This window comes from Rhinolophus ferrumequinum, chromosome 8 (assembly GCF_004115265.2).
Source record: "Rhinolophus ferrumequinum isolate MPI-CBG mRhiFer1 chromosome 8, mRhiFer1_v1.p, whole genome shotgun sequence".
NCBI classification, from domain to species: Eukaryota; Metazoa; Chordata; class Mammalia; order Chiroptera; family Rhinolophidae; genus Rhinolophus; species Rhinolophus ferrumequinum.
This window is the reverse complement of record NC_046291.1, coordinates 82,723,040-82,742,439: the sequence shown is the minus strand read 5'-3', so window position 1 is coordinate 82,742,439 and position 19,400 is coordinate 82,723,040. Positions and strand designations below refer to the sequence as shown.

The following is a 19,400-nucleotide window of genomic DNA, read 5'->3' as shown; positions in this document are numbered from 1 at the left end:
ACCTATTTATTATTATGGTGCTTTAGTTTACAAAGCCCTTTTTTTAATCTACTCTCTCATTGAACCTTTTCAAGAATCTTGAGAATTCATACAAATAGAATGAAGTTTTATACAGATACCAGTAAACTGAGTGAAGTAACTTGACCAGGGTCACCTACTAATAAGCAGCAAAGCCAGAAATTTAAATTCAACCCTCTCATATGAATACAGACAGCTTTTACTTGTCAATTAATCATCTCTTTTATTTTAAAATTTTGAATGGAAAGTTTTGTACCCTTGATGCTTAGAATTTTAGGGGATTAAAACAGGGAGTAAGTCCAAAATTCTTTTTCCTTCTGCTGCCTTAGAACTCATTTAGTCGTGCTTATTTTTCTAATACTCATCTATTGATTTTCTCCCACTTTTTTCCAAGCCCTTACTCTATGTAGCATAACTTCTTTTAATTCTATTTTGAGATATGAATTACAGTTAGAAATCCTCATGAACAAATTAAAGAAGAACGTAAATAGAAACAGAAGACACTACCAACAGGCAGAAGCTTTTAGGCAGCATTGCCCTGTGTGTATGTGTGCACGTACGAGCTGTTTTCTGTAAGGACCGGAAAATCATTTCTCTTTATTTTTTTCTCCTTTCCTTTTGTTCTTATTACTGCTGATTGGTAGTATGCGTAACCCAGGGTCAAAATCTCAAGAATACAATATTTCTTATCTCAGGAACCTTGGGCTCAGAATGGGGGAAAGCACACACTGGTGCTATGGGTTCCTATTTCTGTGGGTTCTACAAGGAAGCCTTTTTTGGATTTTAGACCAAAAGGATGGCTTTTTTTTTTCCCCCTCATATGTGAAGCATACGAATCTAGATATTGAGGACTGTTTATCTGTTTTATGTTTGGTACGAAACTGGCTCTTTGGCTTTAATGAGCATGAATGATCAGTACCTGGACCTAGTACTGTGTGGGGTTGGGATTAGAGAGGTAGATGGGAAGAAGGAAAATGTGTTTAAAACGCATCTGGCTCTGGTTCAGAGACTTCAGCTGCTTTCCCCAAACCAAAGCCTGGTATCACAAACCAGAGCTAGTTGCCCCAGTGGGTTCCCCCGTCAGTGATTGATGATTTGGCAATCATGCTGAATATGCACATTGGAACTCTGCCCTCTTTTCATTTCTGCTGCATTACCTTAGCCTGGACCAGACAAACAGGATTCTGTGACTAATATTAGCCAGTGGTGTACTTCAGACAGTGCTGAGAAGGCTCAGTAGATAGGTGCTTGTCCTCTGACTCACCGTGCATTTGCAACATTCACCTTAGTAAGGTTGGAGCTTTGCTGAGCATAGCTCCTTAAAAGTCCTCAGGTTTTTTGTGGGAGTTTTTTCCCTCTAGCCTTGCCTAAAGTGTAATACAAAATACTGAAGAAGTATATTTTATTTTGCTGCCACCTAACAAGTTACCTTATAAGTTCCATTTAGCTCAGTTAACACAGAGATTATGGCCATTTGCTCACTTTAGGAAAATGCCAATCCACGGAAGGATTCTAGAGAATCCTGCAAGTGTACTTCTAGGAGGAATCAATACTTTGTTACCTGAAACCAACTTTGATATCCTCATTTTCTGTTCTTTGTGCAGTTAGTTTTCTGTGGTTTAGGATTATGAATTACGAAGAAAACTTTCTGTTTCAGTATGAAATTTAATACAAATCTTTCTTGTGTATTCAGCGGCCATTGCAGTCATTGGGACAGACAGGAAAAAGGTCTAAGGTATAGTAAATATTTTGTGCTGGCATGCCAAGGGCCTTCCTTCATGCTTGATGAATTCTTGTTTTCATATAGCGCTGCATTCAGTTTAGTTTTGTCATGTTTTGTTTGGGGCAGAAAGCTTATTTTGTTTTTTTGGGGGTTTTTGTCTTGCCTAGCCGCTTTTGTACATTGCTTTTATATCTTTAATGATTCTATATCTATAGAGAAAATGGCTTTCTCACCATTCTTTGGGTTTTGAAATTGGAATTATTCTCATTCTTGCTATTGCTGTAATTTTCAAAACTACAATTGTTTGTTTTCCCCCTTAAAGAGTTTTAGTGGTAATTCATGATATATTTAACTTCCACATTTCACTTACGTCTATACGTGGCAGAAACTATAAAGACTTAAGAAACTCTAGGGGGCTTTTGGATATAGCCTACATTTTTGAAATGTAGTGTTAATTTTAAATACTTTTCTTTAGTCAAGCTCAAAGTTAAAGCTAGTTCGGAGCCTTGCGGTGTGTGAAGAATCTCCACCACCCCCTACAACAGAGCTATCACAGGAGAACCAGGTAAAAAACAAAAACGGAAAACAAAACAAAAAGTTATTATTTAAAAACATGGTGGAATAACTTGCTTCTTGGAAAATATTTTTTCATAAGTTTAAATAAAAGTTGCATTTGCATGTGTGTGTGTTACGTATGTTTTTACTAAGTGAAATTGATTTGAATAATACTTGCATCCAAGATACACATGAAAAGTGGGGGAAACCTTGTTACTTCAGTCTAAGATTTAGTATAATGATTTCTTTCTGGGAAAACTTAGGATCATATGATTAGCCAGGAATATGGCTTTAAGGGAGTTATAAGCTATTATGGGAAAGTTATAAAATACTGAATACTTCTACTTCATGTAATTGTAATGAAATTTGCCCATTTGATTTTGGCTTTTAGAAATTTGTCAAATACCGCTTCTGTGTGAAAAAGAGACTACCCAAGATTTCTGCTTTATACATTGTTTTACTTAACCTGAGTGCATGGTGAAGCCAATTTTCGTATTAGCTTGGCTCTAATAGTTGTCTAATACTTCTAATTCCTCTTCTGTCTGTGCTTATAAAATACAGAACTACTGAGTTTCAAACAAACAGTTTGGTTTACCTTTTATATTCTTTTTATTGCTAGTGCTACAGTTAATCTCAGCTGTGGATTTATCTTAGCCTTATGTTATGTTTGGGCATTTTATACATAAATAGTTTTGGATGCTCTACAAATGTTTATCATTGATAACTTTGGTTGTTAGTGACTTGTTCTACTTAAGAGTTTGAGCAACCTAAAATCCGCCTATATCCCAACAATTCGTTTCCAGAGAATTGAGGCAACTTTGTGGTTATTTAAGAAGCTATGACTACAAAAACAACAATAGGAAAAAAAGGCCATAATAAGTTGTATGTTTTTTGTTTTTTAATAAATGGCAATTGTACATTTGTTGATTAAAACAAAGACTGCTATACTTTGTTTGCCTTGATTTAGAAGATGATGCCCTCAAAAGCCTACAGGCAGATAGTCAAGATAGTCATCACATATTTAGAATATGTTCTGTTTTTTTAAAAGCATTGTACCTATTTGTTTCCAAAATGCAAGAAAAGGAAAGTTTTTAAAATAGATTATATGTTGTGATTAAAAAAAAAAATACTTAAAATCACAGTTTCCTTTGAAATGTGCTCATATGTCAGGCACACACGTTCGAAATTTATTTGTGATTTTTATTTAAAATTTAATTACATAAATAGAAGATAGCTATATGTATTCTATAAAATTGATTTTTTTTTAGCAATAAAATAACAGACTTTCTAGCAAAAAGCAGAAATACAGTCAAAATAGTTTATTAAGAATTGTTGCCTGAGAACTTTTTCAAATGTTAACCTTTGGCTTTTGCATGGTTTGTTGATAAGAGTGAAGAGTTATGATACACTCGAAAAAAAATTCAATAAAATGGTTTTTGAAATAGCAATTTAAAAAAAATTCTTTTGTAGAAGTCAGAGTAAAGAATATGCCTCTTCAAGGTGGAGTGACGGGCAGTGTAACGTTTTTTGAAAACTTATTTCTTCGTTCTGTAATTAGTCGAAGGAGACTGAGGAAACGAGAAGGGTCAGGTATTCATAAGACTGTTAATCCAGAAAAAGTACATTCTTTTTGAGAAAAAGCGTAATGTGATCTTTGGTTTTATTCAGTACATTTTACCTATCTGAAAAATAAAGGGGGGAGATTCTTTAAAGTGCTACATAAATTTAGCTATTGAAAACTTACATGAGAAAAAAATTAGTATCAGGAGTATGTGTTGTAAATTAATGTATATATTATTGATCACAGATGATAATTTTTGCATTTATAGTTCAAAAAGCTGAGTTATAGCATATAAATAATGAATAAGGCAGTTATGCCAGAATTCAGTTATTCTTTCTCAATTTCTCTTGGGTACAATAATTTTTTTCTTTTGGGATAATAACCTATTATTACCCTCACTGGAACAAAAGATACTCCTTTTAGTAGAAAGTTTTTTTCCAAGTCTTGAGTTAACTAAATTTCACCTGAATGGGAATTGGAAAATAAATTATTTCTAATAAAATGTGTTAGTATCTACTCCTTGAAGGTAGAGATACTTTCTAACTAATAATGCTTGCTTCAGAATGTGATTTTTGAGGAATTAATCTGAAATAAAACTCATTATTCAAAAGGTTGAGAAGCAATTAAAAGGGAGGTATCACTGTGTCTGATGAGAGCCTATGAGGGGGGAGTGACCTCAAGAACAGATGTCAATGACAGAGTGAAGAGTAAAGGAATTACAACTTCCTTAGGAGATGTTGCTATCATTTTAGTTGTTTAGTCAGGAGAGTATGTATATGAGGACTTCAGCATTGAAAATGTCTTGTTTGTGTGCTACTGGAAACAAGTCCTCAGTACCAACTTAAAGCAGGCTTCAGTACATTAAGTCTACTAGATTTTTAAATACAGTTCATTTTGATAAAATAGTTTAATATCTGTAATTAAAATGTACAGCTTTAGAAATGAAACCTAATAGTCATTCGAAGTGCCTTTTAGTGACAGTCTAAATGTGAGATCTTTTCTTCCAACCTGGATATCATAGATTATCCTTGAGTAACAGGAATAGACACTGTAAGTCAGGAAAACTTTCAATATTCTACTTTTGAAACATAGTTCTGGGATTCATTTTTAAATATCTATTTTACAATTGTAAAAACAATAAGGAAAGTAGATTAGAAAATGGGTCATAATACAGCATAGATGGATTTTGAGAGTATTATGCTAAGTGAAATAGATCGGGCAGGAAAGGGCAAGAACCATGGGATTTCACTCATGTGTGGTCTAAAATAAAAAGCAACAAATAAAACAAAACAGACAAAAACTTGTAGATACAGACAACAGAATGGTGGTTACCACAGGGAAAGGGGGGTGGGACAAGGATGAATTGAATAAAGAGAATCAGACACAAGGTGACTGAAGGAGACTAGACTGCAAGTGGTGAGCGCACAATGGAGTCTACAGATGTTAAGTTATAAAGTTGTACCTGAAATTTATATAATGTTATTAGCCAATATGACCCTGGTAAATTTAATCTACAAAAAGAAAATGAGTCATAATGAGAAAGATGACCTAACAATTGATGAGTGTATGAATTGATGAATGTATGACGTTTGGTAAGCAAGACAAAAGGAAGGCATAAGGCAGGTGTTCATCATTATAGTGAAAGTTGCCAGTGCATAGCTTTTGCCCTGTAGACTCTGAACACAAATTTGAACTGAGATGGAAGGGGAAGCAGAATTATAAGAGATGCAAATAGTCAGCAACCTTATAGGAAAAAATACATGTATTTGATCTGAAATTGCTCTGCCAAATACTATTTCAAAAAAAAAAATGTGGGGGGAAAATGTTTAGTAGAAATCATGGTGGTTGCAAGTTTAAGAATCCTGAAATTTATATCTTCTTTGATATTGACTTAGTGTGCCTACTGCCACCACCACCCATCTATCTCCCAGCGAAGTAATTGACTGATGTTTTTCATCACTGAAGAACAATATAATTTAGTCTACAAATAGGCCACTTCTTTATCTTTAGTAGAAATGGTCTGGAAGTTATTCTGCCTTTCTTTATAACTTTGCCTGAATTAACAGCTATATGATTTTTACCTTTTTAGGCTATCTGTATTAATTTCCAGTAATTGGGGCAGGGCGGGGGCGGGAAGGGGAGGTCTGAAATTGCATGTAATGATATTGTTTTAAAAATTAAATGTAGAATTAGTTCTCCTTTTCAGTCTTAAAGAATATGGTTATTTTACAATGAATTAATACATATCAGGAAGGAAAATAATCTTGTTTGAAATCTTTCTAAAACAACTTTGTGGTACTTGAAGGAGGAACAGTGATATAAATCTCAAATAAGAAATAATGACAGTAATGTGGATTTGGGTTTGGAAAATACGTACTTACATTTTCATATGTCAAGAGAATGAAGGAATATGAGATTATAATGAATACTCAAAAAAGTACTTTCTTTTAAGTGTTGACTTGACACTCATATATTCCTATTGTCATGATTGATGGTAATTGTTATGCTTTTGCTTGGCCGTGGCATCTCCAGTGCAAACATAGGTTAGGAAGACCTTGGTTCTGATCCTCCAGAGGGTTTACAAGTAGATACATTTAAACTATTATATAAAACATTTGTTTCCTCTACAATAATTTACAGGATATGTTTCAATTGATATATTATTCAACTCAAAACATTAATTTTAACATTTTCTATCAAGACTTCAATAAAAGTGGTAAAAATATTTTTAAGTTTGTATTCTATTTTGAAGAATCTAATTAGATAAAATAAAAATCTTTTTCCTTTTTTTCTCTATACACTTTTTTTTTTTTTAAGATTTTATTGGGGAAGGGGAACAGGACTTTATTGGGGAATAGTGTGTACTTCCAAGACGTTATTCCAAGTCAAGTTGTTGTCCTTTCAATATTAGTTGTGGAGGGTGCTGTTCAGCTTCAAGTTGCTGTCCTTTCAGTCTTAGTTTTGGAGGGCGCAGCTTAGCTCCAGGTCCAGTTGCTGTTGCTAGTTGCAGGGGGCACAGCCCACCATCCCTTGCGGGAGAAGAACCAGCAACCTTGTGGTTGAGAGCCCACTGGCCCATGTGGGAATCGAACTGGCAGCCTTCGGAGTTAGGAGCACGGAGCTCCAACCGCCTGAGCCACCAGGCCAGCCCCCTTCGTACAGTTTTGTGTCACTCAGAAAATACAAATGTGTGGTACTAACTGAATCGCTTTATATTTTCATTTAATAACTGATTTTACCTTCCAACAGGAGAAAATTCAGATCCAGTTAACACAATCATTTGAAAAAGAGGAGAAGCCCTCAAAAGATGAAGCAGAAAAAGAAAAAGCCAATGATAAGTTGCCCAGAAAAATGTTATCAAGAGGTTTGCAATTTATTTCTGTGTTTTTTAACCAAAATTTTAGTTTCACTGTTGATAATTCCATCCTTTATCCCTCAAATAATTATATATGGATGTAGAGATAGATAGATAGATATAGATAATATATATGTATGTATCTAGCATATGTCTATATTAAAAATGATACACAACAAACCAAAGAGATAATATACCGTGTTTCCCTGAAAATAAGACCTAGCCGGACCCTCAGCTCTGATGCGTCTTTTGGAGCAAAAATTAATATGATATAATATAATGTATTATATATAATATTAATATATATAATATAAGACCCGGTCTTATAGTAAAATGAGACCCGGTCTCATATAAATTTTTGCTCCAATAGATGCATCAGATCTGAGGGTCCGGCTAGGTCTTATTTTGGGGGAAACCAGGTAGTTTTGCTCATCTGGGCAAAATGAAATAAACATAATTCTGAGCATCAGTAAGATGCTTTAGCCAAAAAACTGCAACACATTCTAGACTCACTGAGGAAGATAACTGTGTTAATCTGTTTTAGTCTGTCTCTCATATTGAAAAAATGGAATCACGATAATTTGAATACTAATTCCACTAAAAATTTTATTATTTAATTCCTTGTAATACAAAGAGCTGATGCTTTAATAATTCAGTATCCATTAATAATATTCCTTGAAACCCAGAATGTTTATCTTTCATAATAAATTTTAAGGAACTTCACCATCATCTAGTATTGCAAGTCTATAAAAATGCTTTTTTAATTTATAAACTCAGTTATGCTCACCAGTATTATAAACGGCACAAGGATATTACATTTAAGGGGAAGAAAAACACATGAATATTTGAAAAAATATTTTGAAAACAACCCTTTGGTGATAGACCTGATCAAATCTAATAAAATAAATATTTTTTTCAGATCTAAAATTCCTAATCTACCTCCAAATTCTTTTCTCCACCTATATTCACAACTGAACTAAGCTGTCTTAATTTTCTACAACTGTGGTTAATTGTCTAAACATTCTAATTTTTCACTTAAGGAGGCATTTTTGCACATGAGGACTGTGGTGAGTATGTAAAAGGATCTTTAAAGAATCAGAGTAAATTAAACTGGCACGTTTGAGAGAGAAATTTGTTTTAAGAGTGCATGTACATGCAGTTATATAAACCCATGTCTGCTCATTATCTGGGAATAGAAAAATTGTGATCATCTGAGTTCATCATAAATTTCCTTTGTTAATTTTTTTCAGTGTGGTGCATCTCATTTTATTTAAGATATGAATCATGTGTAAATGGAAAAAGGGTTTGTTTTCAAACAACTTTATACTGGGTTTTTGTGTTTTTTAGATTCCAGTCAAGAATACACTGATTCAACTGGCATAGATCTACATGAATTTTTAGTAAATACATTAAAAAACAATCCCAGGTAACAATTGAATTTATAAGGTTTACATTGCGTCTGGAGTACCATAATTTGCTATATATGTTTTCATTACTGAGTTAGAATAATAGAATAAGGTTGCAATATTTGAAGTACACCAGAAACATTTTAGTTTCTTAGGGCTAAGGTGTCCTTGGTCTACTGTATGCACATGTATAAATACCTTTTTCATTATGTATGTCACCATGATATAAAAATAATTCATATTCTGTAGGAATTTGGGGAAATACACCAAGAATCACCAAGATATTTTGATTGTTAATTGAAATACAGAGGTATCAGTAATCATGAAAGGAAAAGCGAAATATATACCTCACAATAGTGCACTCCGCCAAATACGAACTTAGTGTATTCATTTATAATGAGTTTTTTAACTTAGTTAAAAGCAGAACTTTTGTTCCGTCTCTCTGAGTTTATAAACATTCAACCCAAAGATTTTTAAGGTTCTGCTTTATTTGAGTCACTAGCTAGTTGAAATCCTTTGTTTTACCGGGTACTGAATAAGTAGATTACAACTTTTTGGCAGGTCACTAACCCCTTTGAGGCATTTTCCCCACAACAAGGCTTATCCACAAAATATCAACACTTTTAAGAGGTCGAAGATGCCAAGGTTAAGAATCCATCGTTTTGATGTTAGCTTCCCAGAGTGGTAGTTACTTAACAAGCACTGAAATAAAAATAAAACAATTTCATTGGGTCTGTGCACATGGAAGAAAACGTGAACAACTCTCTCTAGTCTCAGACTTATCTCATGTCATACCTCAAGAGAAACTTGTATTTTCTTTCAGGATTTACTGTATTCAGTACCATCTTGACTTTCTAATTTGCACTTAGCATGAACCTCAAAAGGAGAACTATTAGTATGAAAAGTGGTCTCCTTGTCGTAGGGATTGAAGGAGTATAGGTATGAAGTGAGGAGGAATCAGTCAGCTCTGTGTGGCTTTGTTTTTTTTAAGTTCAAGTTTATTCCTCACTGGTTTTAAAAGAAAGATGAATTCATTAATCCAATGAACAGGCTTGTATTGAGCATCTGTCATGTGCTAAGGGTTGTGCTAAACACTGTAGATATAAAGATGAGCAATATATGATTCCTGACCCAATATATGATTCACTATTCTGTGCTAGGAAGAAACACATGATTCATAATTAAAATAGAATAGATATTATAAAAGAATTTTTTCGAGGTGCTATGAAAACATCCACTTCTGCTGAAGAGAACATGGGAAGGTGTCACTGAAAAGATAGTGTCTGAGCCGAGTCTTGAATTCAGACTGCCTTAAATGGGAACTGTCCATACAAAGCATGACAAAGACTTTCCAGATAGACCCAACGCATAGTATTGTGAGAGGGGAAGAGGTGTATTCAAGGAAAGACAAGATTCTTTGCGCTGGCTCTAGCAGGGTGGCATATGGCAAGTAATTCTAGAAACTGATGGTGAGATATGAAGACAGATTATATCCAGTTGTTCTCAACATAGGATAGTACCATCACGCTGGGGTGGGGAGTGTCAGTGAGTGTGGTGTCCTCCTGGGAAGCCAGGCTCGTTCAAAAGATCTGTAAGGCAGTAATGAACAATAAAAAATAGTCTTATTTGAAGTGCCAATTGTGCATCATTTGAGAACAGAGAGAAAAGGACACATTGAAAAGATTTTTAGGAGGTACCATGGCAGGACCTGGTGATCGTTTGGATTTGGAAGGGTAATGGGACAACAGAGTAGAACAGAGTAGCTGCTAACTTTCTGGCTGGGATGATACCTAGTCCCATTAACTGACAAAGTAAATAAGAGGCAAGCCTGAATGGAATCGGGCATGTTTTGTTACAAATAAATATAGTTTGAGGTGCCTGCTGAAAAGCCAGGAGATGAAGTCTGCTGGCAGTTAAGAGGCTCTGGTTATCAAGTAAATGAGCCCGGCTGGAGTTCCAGATTCAGGAGTTAGCAGGAGAGGTGAGGCTTGCTATGAATGAGTTCGCCAGAGAGAGAAAACAAGTGACAAGGACAAAATTCTGTGGAAAGACAGGATATAAAAGGTAGAGGAGAAGCAAGAGACTGAGTCCTAAAGACAGCAAAAGAATCATGTGAACATTTATTTGTCTTACAAGTTAGCCAAGGGAGAACAGTTTCATGGAAGATAAAATAACAGGGTAGTGGAAATAGAAGTACTAAAAACAATTCATTAGACTGAGAAACCAGGAAGTTGGCTATTTTAACAAGCTGTTTCTTTTGGAGTAAAATGGTGGAAACCAGAACTCAGTGATTTGAAGAATAAGGGGAAGGTAGAAAAATACATAGCTAGTTTGGGTGAAACAAGATAGGCCTAAAAAGGCAGAATTTTTCTTCTGAACCTGTAAGAGAGACATCAATAAAGACAAAGATTAGAAATCTATTTTTATGAGCTCCAAAATATTTTCTATTGTGTACTTCTGTTTTCCTCTACAAATGCGAAAGTTTGTAAGTTATCTGCATATTAATTTTTAAAGCGTATAATTTAATGATTTTTAGTGTATTCACAGATATGTGGAACCACCACTACAGTCAATTATAGAACATTTTCATCACCCCCTAAAAAAGCCTCATACCCTGCTACTATCACCGCCCTATGCCCTGAGGGCTAACCTAGTTTTTTTGTATAGATTTCCCTATTTTGGACGTCTCATGTGAATGCCAACTATGTGGTCTTTTGTGACTGGCATTCACTAGCATGATACTTTTAAGGTTCATCCATGTTGTAGCATGTATAAGTACTTTATTCGTTCTGTGTACGCATTTTTATTGGAATAATTATATAGATGAATAATTTATGTAATGGCTAAAGTATGTTATTACTAATGTCATTGTGGATTAGGAAGTTGTAGCTAATGTTAAATTTTGTGAGAAACAAGATTTGCTTAATTGATGGCTCAGTGTTCTCTCAGTGAAACACAATCAATTGCTAGATATACATGGCCCAAAATTAGCGGTAAGTCTGGCAGATATGCACTAAAGGTTTCAAGATTAAATACTGCTCAAAGAATTCCTTTCAGAATTTTTCTTTACATTATTAAATCTTTATCTTGTCCTCAGCCCAGTAAATAAACTTAATTTCAGATGTTAAATAATAATTTACCTGGAATTCCTGTTTGCAAGAAATATTTTTAGAGGCTGAGTTAGAACCTAGGAATCTGAAGTTGTCCTCGATAGAGATTGCGCTTACTGACATAATTTTATACCTATTTCTGTATTGATTTTATACCCATTTTGTGTAAATTCTATCTATATTAAAGAAACACTAATAAAGGTAACTATATTAGGTGACTAATGAAGGGGAGTAACCCCATGGATTACTTCTGAGAATGGATATTTTAAAAGTAATTTATATTTGAAATACTTTGTGAAAATCATGTTATTTCTTAACCTGTTGCGGATATTTGACCAAGGTCCTATGTAACATTGGGAAGGGGGTGGTCAGATGGAGGCTTTATTGTTTTCTTCTTTTTTATTTGCCACTGGTATAACATCTACACACACTTTCTCTAAAGTTAGTTCTGGTATAATGACTAGAACACTGATAACTAAAAGATTGTTGCCCCTTCATTTTCACTTTAGGTAGTAGGTTACTACTGATCAGTTTGATTGAGATCCTTGTTTTCATTATTTTTTAAAAATAGACACCATATATTGGTTCCTGTTGTTTTTTAATTTTTCAATTACAGTTGACAATACAATTTTATATTAGTTTCAGGTGTATAAGCTAGGAATTCGACATTTATATCGGTTCCTTTTGTTATATTGATTCCTTTTAAAGTTTATACAATAACAATTTCAGTAAGTGTGCCTACTTTTAGGTTCAGATGCCTTAAGAAAAGTAATTTGTGGGTCTATTAACTTGATTCCCATATGTATTCTATAAAGAATTATTCATTTTTAGCTTATAGACATTACCAAAATATCTAACCTTGGTTACAGATTTGAAAATTTGGGAGTTTGGACTGAGCTATATTGGATACAAGGCAGGAAGTGTCACTCTTAAGAACTTAGGGAAGTTATCAGCCTTACCTAACAAAGTTCTTTTTTGTAACTAAAAGATTAATAAACTAAGCAGGGGAACTTAGTTTAAATAGTAAGTGGTCCAGATAATAATAGAAAATCCTCTGTAATCCATAGAGCACGTGTGAAAGGCAAGGAAAACCTGAATTTGTATCAGTGACTAATGAAAGTGTTAGATTTTGTTTTCTTCCATGGAGACAACAGAAATTTCTTTTCAATGGCATTACATTCACTGAAGAACATTTCATGTATCTTAAGACGCCTGCTGTGTAGCTCAGACACAGAAAACCAATTTAAATGCACTGTATTGTGAATGCCGAATAAGTTGCCTACCTCAGATTCCTTTTTTTTTTTTACAATAAGTGTATAAAATATATCGGGAAAGGTACTGAAAATTATACCACTTCAAGACAAATTGACCCCTAAAAGTTAGATGAAAAGAGGGTCTTATCGTTAAGTAAAGTCTTTTTGTAGGGGAAAAATTTTACTTCACAGGTAAAATTTTGTGAAGTAAAAATTCCTTATCCTCCCCCCAAAATTTAAGGAAAAAAGTATTAAAAGACCTATTGGATGAAATAATTTCATTAATATATTCCATTCAAATTGAATTAATTTCATTAATTTATTCCATGCAAATATAGCTCCTCTATATAGTCCAAATAACTATATAAGGACAATTGTGGTAAATGCTATTATGTAAAAGTATGAAATAAAGCAGGGTCTATGAAAGAACAAAAGAAGTTGTTCAAAGCAAGGGAAACAGCATGTTCCAGGAGACTGACAAAGGAAGGAGCTTGGCAAGTACAGAGATAACCAAGATGATACCCGGTAAGAGTTCTGTGAGTAAGGGGGAGCAGATAAGACTAGATAATGTGCAGATTACGCCTACCTTGCAGGCCACATTACAGATGCTCAATTCTAACCTAAGAGCAGTGGTAAACCTGTGATAAATATTTAACCAAGGCAATGACATGTGTTCACATGTGTGTTTGTAAAAGATCATTATGGATGCTCTAGGTAGGATAGATTTGGAAGGAACAAGGGAAGACACAGAGACATTAAACTATAATGTTGTAGTAAAGTCAGAGATGCTGATTGTTTGGATCCAGGGTACTCGCAGTCGAAACAGAAGAGAAATAGATAGAAGGTAAAGGTAGATAAAATTTGCAACAGTAATTAACTGTGTAAGAGGATTAGAAAAAGAATTATAACAGGCCAAAAATACTTCTAGTACAATATTCTAGGTGAAAGGTGGCACCACTTAGTGAGATGGGAAACACAAAATGAAAACCAGGTTTGGAAGCAAAATTGAATGTTGATAGTATTTGTGTTAAAAGATAATTCTGTTTTCAGCTTTAAATTTGAAATCACCAGGTTGGCATGTTTATGTTTTTCTCTTGATTTTTCAACTAATATTTTTAAATGTATGGTCAAATATTACTCAGTTTTATGAGACTTCTTTTGTTATGTAGAGGAAGGATCAAACTCAGGGCTGATATATAGCCTTTCAGGCAACTTAAGCAGGAAGCACCGTCTGCTCTGTTAGAATTTAAGAGGGATCTACTATATAATGTTTAATTGGGAAGGAAACATTAACCTCCCTGCCTAGTTTTCTTCATCTATAAAATTTTGGGAACAGAACTGAATGATCTGTAAAGCTACTTCTAGCTTTAAGGTTCTCTGAGTTGTTTTTGTCCCATTCTCCACCCCACCCCCACCCCCGCCCCCATGCACATGAAATTTCCAGTAAGCACAGGAATACTCTCTTGAGCCACGTTCTTGGTGTGTGAACGAGGAGGTCCTTTGTGGAGGGGCATCATTCCTTTGTTACAGTCTCAGCACACTAAGTGGGACCCCAGCGGTCTGAAGGAGCACGTACACGTTCTCCTCGCGTTCTTCTGTATTTTACATGTTGGAGGCTTTTGGTTCATTTTGATTTTTATGGGAAAATTCCCAAATCTTAAAAATATATAATAGCAGTCGACAGAGTGATTTGAAAAGTCCTCTCCTTCGGAGTTCATACTGCTCTGCTGCAGTTCCACGCGTATACTAACGTGAGATTCCCCTAGGAGTGTTCCTGTCGTTACTGGCATTGCATATGCTTTAGAGTGCTGTTTATATGGAGTTCAGCATGATAACAAAGCCACGAGCCTAACTAGAAATGTCTGTTTTACTGCTACCTCTCAGCTTTATTGAGTAAGGAAGTAAAAACTAATGTGCTCTTATTATCCATATATTTACAGAACACACTTCAGTATAGTGATAATTAGATCAAAATACATCTATTTTAAGAATGACCACATGCTGATAATTGTTGAAGTTGGGTGATGGCTATATTGATGTTCATTACACTGTTCTCCCTACATTTGTGTACGTTGAAATATTCCATAATAAAAAATGAAGCTAAAAAATGTTTCACTCCTTTAAAACATTACTTTTTTAGAAAAACGTATAAATATTCTAGCATCAAGCTTGTGATATTCCTTAGTATACAATTTCTAAGAAAATGTGTTTAGCAGTATAAATTCAACATTTATGATTATTTCCGTTTTAAGTTTTACATGTAAGTCTTCATTTGTTTCAGGGACAGAATGATGCTGTTGAAATTGGAACAAGAAATTTTAGATTTCATTGGTAATAATGAGTAAGTCCTGATATTTAACAAGAAAAAAAATTGTCATCACAGTTCTCCTTGGTTTACTAAATTAGTTTTCCTTCTACTTCTAGGTCTCCACGTAAAAAATTCCCCCCAATGACATCGTACCATAGGATGCTGTTACACAGAGTAGCCGCTTACTTTGGATTAGACCACAATGTTGATCAGAGTGGGAAATCTGTCATAGTAAACAAAACTAGCAATACAAGAATGTAAGTATCAAGAAATGTAGGTATATGTTATATATGTATGTAACAGTACTTCATATTTCTACAGCGTTTTCATCTGAGGTTTCCAACGTGTTTTAGCCGCCTAATTAAGCTTCAGGATAACCTTATGTGATTGGATCAAAAAGTACATTTAACTCACTAGTTTCAAAGTGCACCACTCGGAACTGAAAGGAGGCAGGTGAATGAGGACTGGTCTAAAAAAACAAAAGCTAAAGAAATCCTCTGGGGTCATAGTATCAGTAACGTTGGATAACCATTCTCATGGATTTTTAATTTAGTGTAATTTAGATAGCTATGGCCAACCTTAGGCAAATTTGGAAAAAAAAAAGGGGGGAGGATAATTATGAGTCTTCTGTCAGTTTGCCATCCTTTCCACCTCTATTTTTGTTCCTTTTTTCCTACAAATCACAAGATGGGTGTATTGATTAATATGGTGTTAGCCATGCAGTCGTGTCCACCTCTGGGCTCTTATAATTTACTGAGGAACTTTTCTTAAGGAGTTAGGAGCCATTTGCTTTAAAAAGTGATAGCTTTATAGTGTTGGTGAAATAGATAGTCAGCGCTTGTATTTGGGAGCAAAAAGCCTGATGCAGAGGCACCTAAAATTATAACATGTTCACAGCACCTCTTCTGCCTATTTATAAAGCTAATCCTAACGCAGCTAGTTGACTTCAGCTAAAATTTACACTTTGGTGGTGATCTGCCCATCAAAAGAATTTTTTCTGTGGCAGCAATGGATCTGTGGTAATGAGCTTCAACTTCAGATGCCATAAATAATGCTTTTCAGTTCATTATTTTTCTGCCTTTCTTGAAGCTAGACTTCGCTTAGTGTGTTGTATTTGCACCATTCGGTTTGCATGGCTATATTTGATTCACTTACGTCCCTTCTGTTGTAATGGCCTTTACTCTTCTAGCTGCCATTTTATTTCCTGGAAGTAAGTTGGTTTTATTCTGTTTCTAATAGTATGTTGTCAACTAAATAGATATATTGATGGACCCTAGTATTTTTAAATGATTGTTCCGAAACTAAAATTAAAAATTACATTTTTTAATTAATGAAAATAGGTGTCTTTGAAAAGCATCCTATCTTTCTTTAGGGATTAAATTTTACCTTCAAATCTGATTTAACTTTCTTCCGCCCATCCCGTAATATTTTTAAAATATCTCCCCCATCAATTAATCTTTTCCCAATTAGTAATATCACAGCTAAGGTAGGATAGTACCAGCTACGTTTGAGCTGGACTGAAGGTGAATAGAACTCTAATTCATTTAACCAGTACATTTCAACATTACTCAGAGCTGCTGGATACCCATGTACATTAGCAGGCATTTTGACTAACATTTTGACTGGTGACTCTCTAAGGTTTTCAATACAGTGTAACTTCAGTTGTTTGAACGCTGTGAATGATGTCAGAAAGCTTTAGGGTTCTCTTTGTCAAGGGAGTCAACATGTAGCTAAACACAGATGTTGATGGTGTACTCAAGGAAGACTGGATCAATAGCATAGTTGTAAAGACATTTCGGATCATTGAAGTTACACTGTATTCTTATTTTATATCTTCTGGGATACACAGAAGGTTATAAACCAGAAAACCTTAGAGATCTGCTCCACATTGAATAAAAACAAACTTACCTTTTCCTCATAGGCAGATTACCCGCTCCAGCCTTGAACCAGTGGTGTTGTGGATGTCAACAACCCGGGGTCCACTGGGGTGTCTCAATGGAGCGGGAAGGTGGCGATTGCAGGGCAGTAAATTCAGGCATCTATAAAAGACAGAGGTAAGACAGTCTGAAGGTTAGCTGAAATGCCTGCCAATGATGTGTACTGGGTGTGGGAATCCAGCTGCTCTCAGAAAAGTTGCCAGGCCCTTGGTTAAATGATAATTCACACTGGAATAACAGTCACTCACCCAGGTCCAAACTCCTTAAATAAGAAAATATGACTTAGCTGCAAAAAAATAGTTGATATAAGTAAACGGGACAATAATGTGATAGAAATGATACCCTGCTGCCATTGTCACAACTAAATAGACAATCTTTCAAACTCCTAAAGAAAGCAGGCTTTTTCTTATTAGTTTGGCCATGAAACTGTATTTACTCTTTTTGTCTCTTTAGTTCTGTTTAAGTTTATTTAAGTTTAGTTCATGTAAGTTTATGTGGGGATCTGCTCTTTGTTTCACTTACCTAAATACATTTTAAGATAGAGGTTTCTTTAACTTAGAAAATTCTCATTTTAGATCTCCTTTTGCATCATTTGACAGGAAGTAGATATGGTACTTTCTTAAAAATTCACTAGGTTAAAACAAATATTTAGAAGTATTACTTGAGTACTACATATTGAAATAACTGGTCAGTTTGCTGAAAATGTCATTATTCAGGTTTATTTGGTTTAGAAATTTACTTATGGTATTCATAATATATTATGCAACTAATATGTTTTTTTAACTATATGTAAAAAATACAACTTGGGCGTTCAATGAGACTTTCTCTATAACCTCTAAATGTATTTTTATATATCATGTATTTCAAAAAGTAATTCCAATTTCCTGAGAGGATGATATTTAGTCACAAGAGTGTTGAATGAATTCATGTGTTGAAGCTAAAAATATATTTGAGATAGTGAAATTTTACATAATTGTTTTCCAAGGGCCACAACCTTATGTCTGTCTTCTGGATCTCAGTAGAACTTGCAACATTTCCATAGAGGAAAGACCAATCAGCCATAAAATATATTAAGATTTTATAATCATTACTTTAGGTGACAATATTAACCTCCAAAAAAGTTCTCTTTTGTAAGTGGTTTCAGTTAACATAAAACAAAGATGTACCCTACTGTAATTAAGCATTTTTGGTAACTTGGTTGCATTTTGAAGTAGTCCCTTAAATTATAGTTCATTCAACTACAAAATATTTGATTACTTTCAATTACATAACAGCAAACCAGGTACTATAGGAGTGTAACATGATACTGTGCTAGACTTTTTTCCTTGTCCCAGAATTTTTTCTTAGATTTAGAGGAGGCAATGCAGAGGATATGCAGGCTTTGGGTCTTACATACCAGGGCTCCAGCTATCACTCAGTCATGTACTTACCTTTTGACCTTGGACAGTTGCTTAAGCCATTTGAACCTGTTTTCTTAGTAATATTTATAATAATAACAAAGTTCTACTGAGTGTTTACTGTTATAAGTGCTATTTATTAATTCATCTTCAGAAAAACCCTATGAAGTAGGTAGATTGTAGTTTCCATTTACAAATGAGGAAGCCCTAAAGCAACTAAATTGGTAAAGCTGAATATTTGAACCCAAGCAATCTGATTCCAGAGACCATGCTGTATTCCCTATGCCTTTCACATGTAACATGGTGTGGCTAATATTTTGTTTCAAGATTATTGTGAGGAGTAAATGAGATAACATAAGTTCCTATTAATGGTACAAGTGAGTGGTCACTTTGATTACTTTTCATGAAATGTTACATTTAACTTTTGTGTAAATATTATATATTGTCTTTTTTTGTTCCCTTCTTGTTTGTTTTTTTAGACCTGATCAGAAATTTAATGAACATATCAAGGATGATAAAGGTGAAGACTTTCAGAAACGATACATCCTCAAGAGAGATAACTCTAGCTTGGACAAAGACGATCCCCAGGTAACGTAGGGCAGTCAGAGCATTCTTCCCAGGGGCAGGACTTACACCAGCAGGTCACTTTCCCAAGTAGTAATTGTTCTCTTTTCTTTAGATGAGAATACGTTTGAAAGATGACCGAAGAAGCAAATCTATAGAAGAAAGAGAAGAAGAGTACCAGAGAGCTAGAGACCGCATATTTTCCCAAGATGT

General features: G+C 34.5%; 1 protein-coding gene across 15 annotated transcripts in view; it reads left to right on the top strand.

Moving 5' to 3' along the window:
- Nucleotides 1–19,400, top strand: part of R3HDM1 (R3H domain containing 1) — a 169,811-nt gene that overhangs the window by 72,539 nt on the left and 77,872 nt on the right. For 11 of the 15 annotated variants that reach the window (XM_033112141.1, XM_033112150.1, XM_033112143.1 and 8 more), the window contains 8 exons: nt 1,712–1,753; nt 2,217–2,306; nt 7,107–7,221; nt 8,560–8,638; nt 15,263–15,322; nt 15,406–15,546; nt 19,103–19,211; nt 19,303–19,398. In XM_033112141.1, the coding sequence (XP_032968032.1) occupies nt 1,712–1,753; nt 2,217–2,306; nt 7,107–7,221; nt 8,560–8,638; nt 15,263–15,322; nt 15,406–15,546; nt 19,103–19,211; nt 19,303–19,398 (732 nt within the window). The remainder of the gene's footprint in view (nt 1–1,711; nt 1,754–2,216; nt 2,307–7,106; nt 7,222–8,559; nt 8,639–15,262; nt 15,323–15,405; nt 15,547–19,102; nt 19,212–19,302; nt 19,399–19,400) is intronic. The other 4 variants (XM_033112151.1, XM_033112147.1, XM_033112146.1 and 1 more) reach the window with 2 other exon arrangements.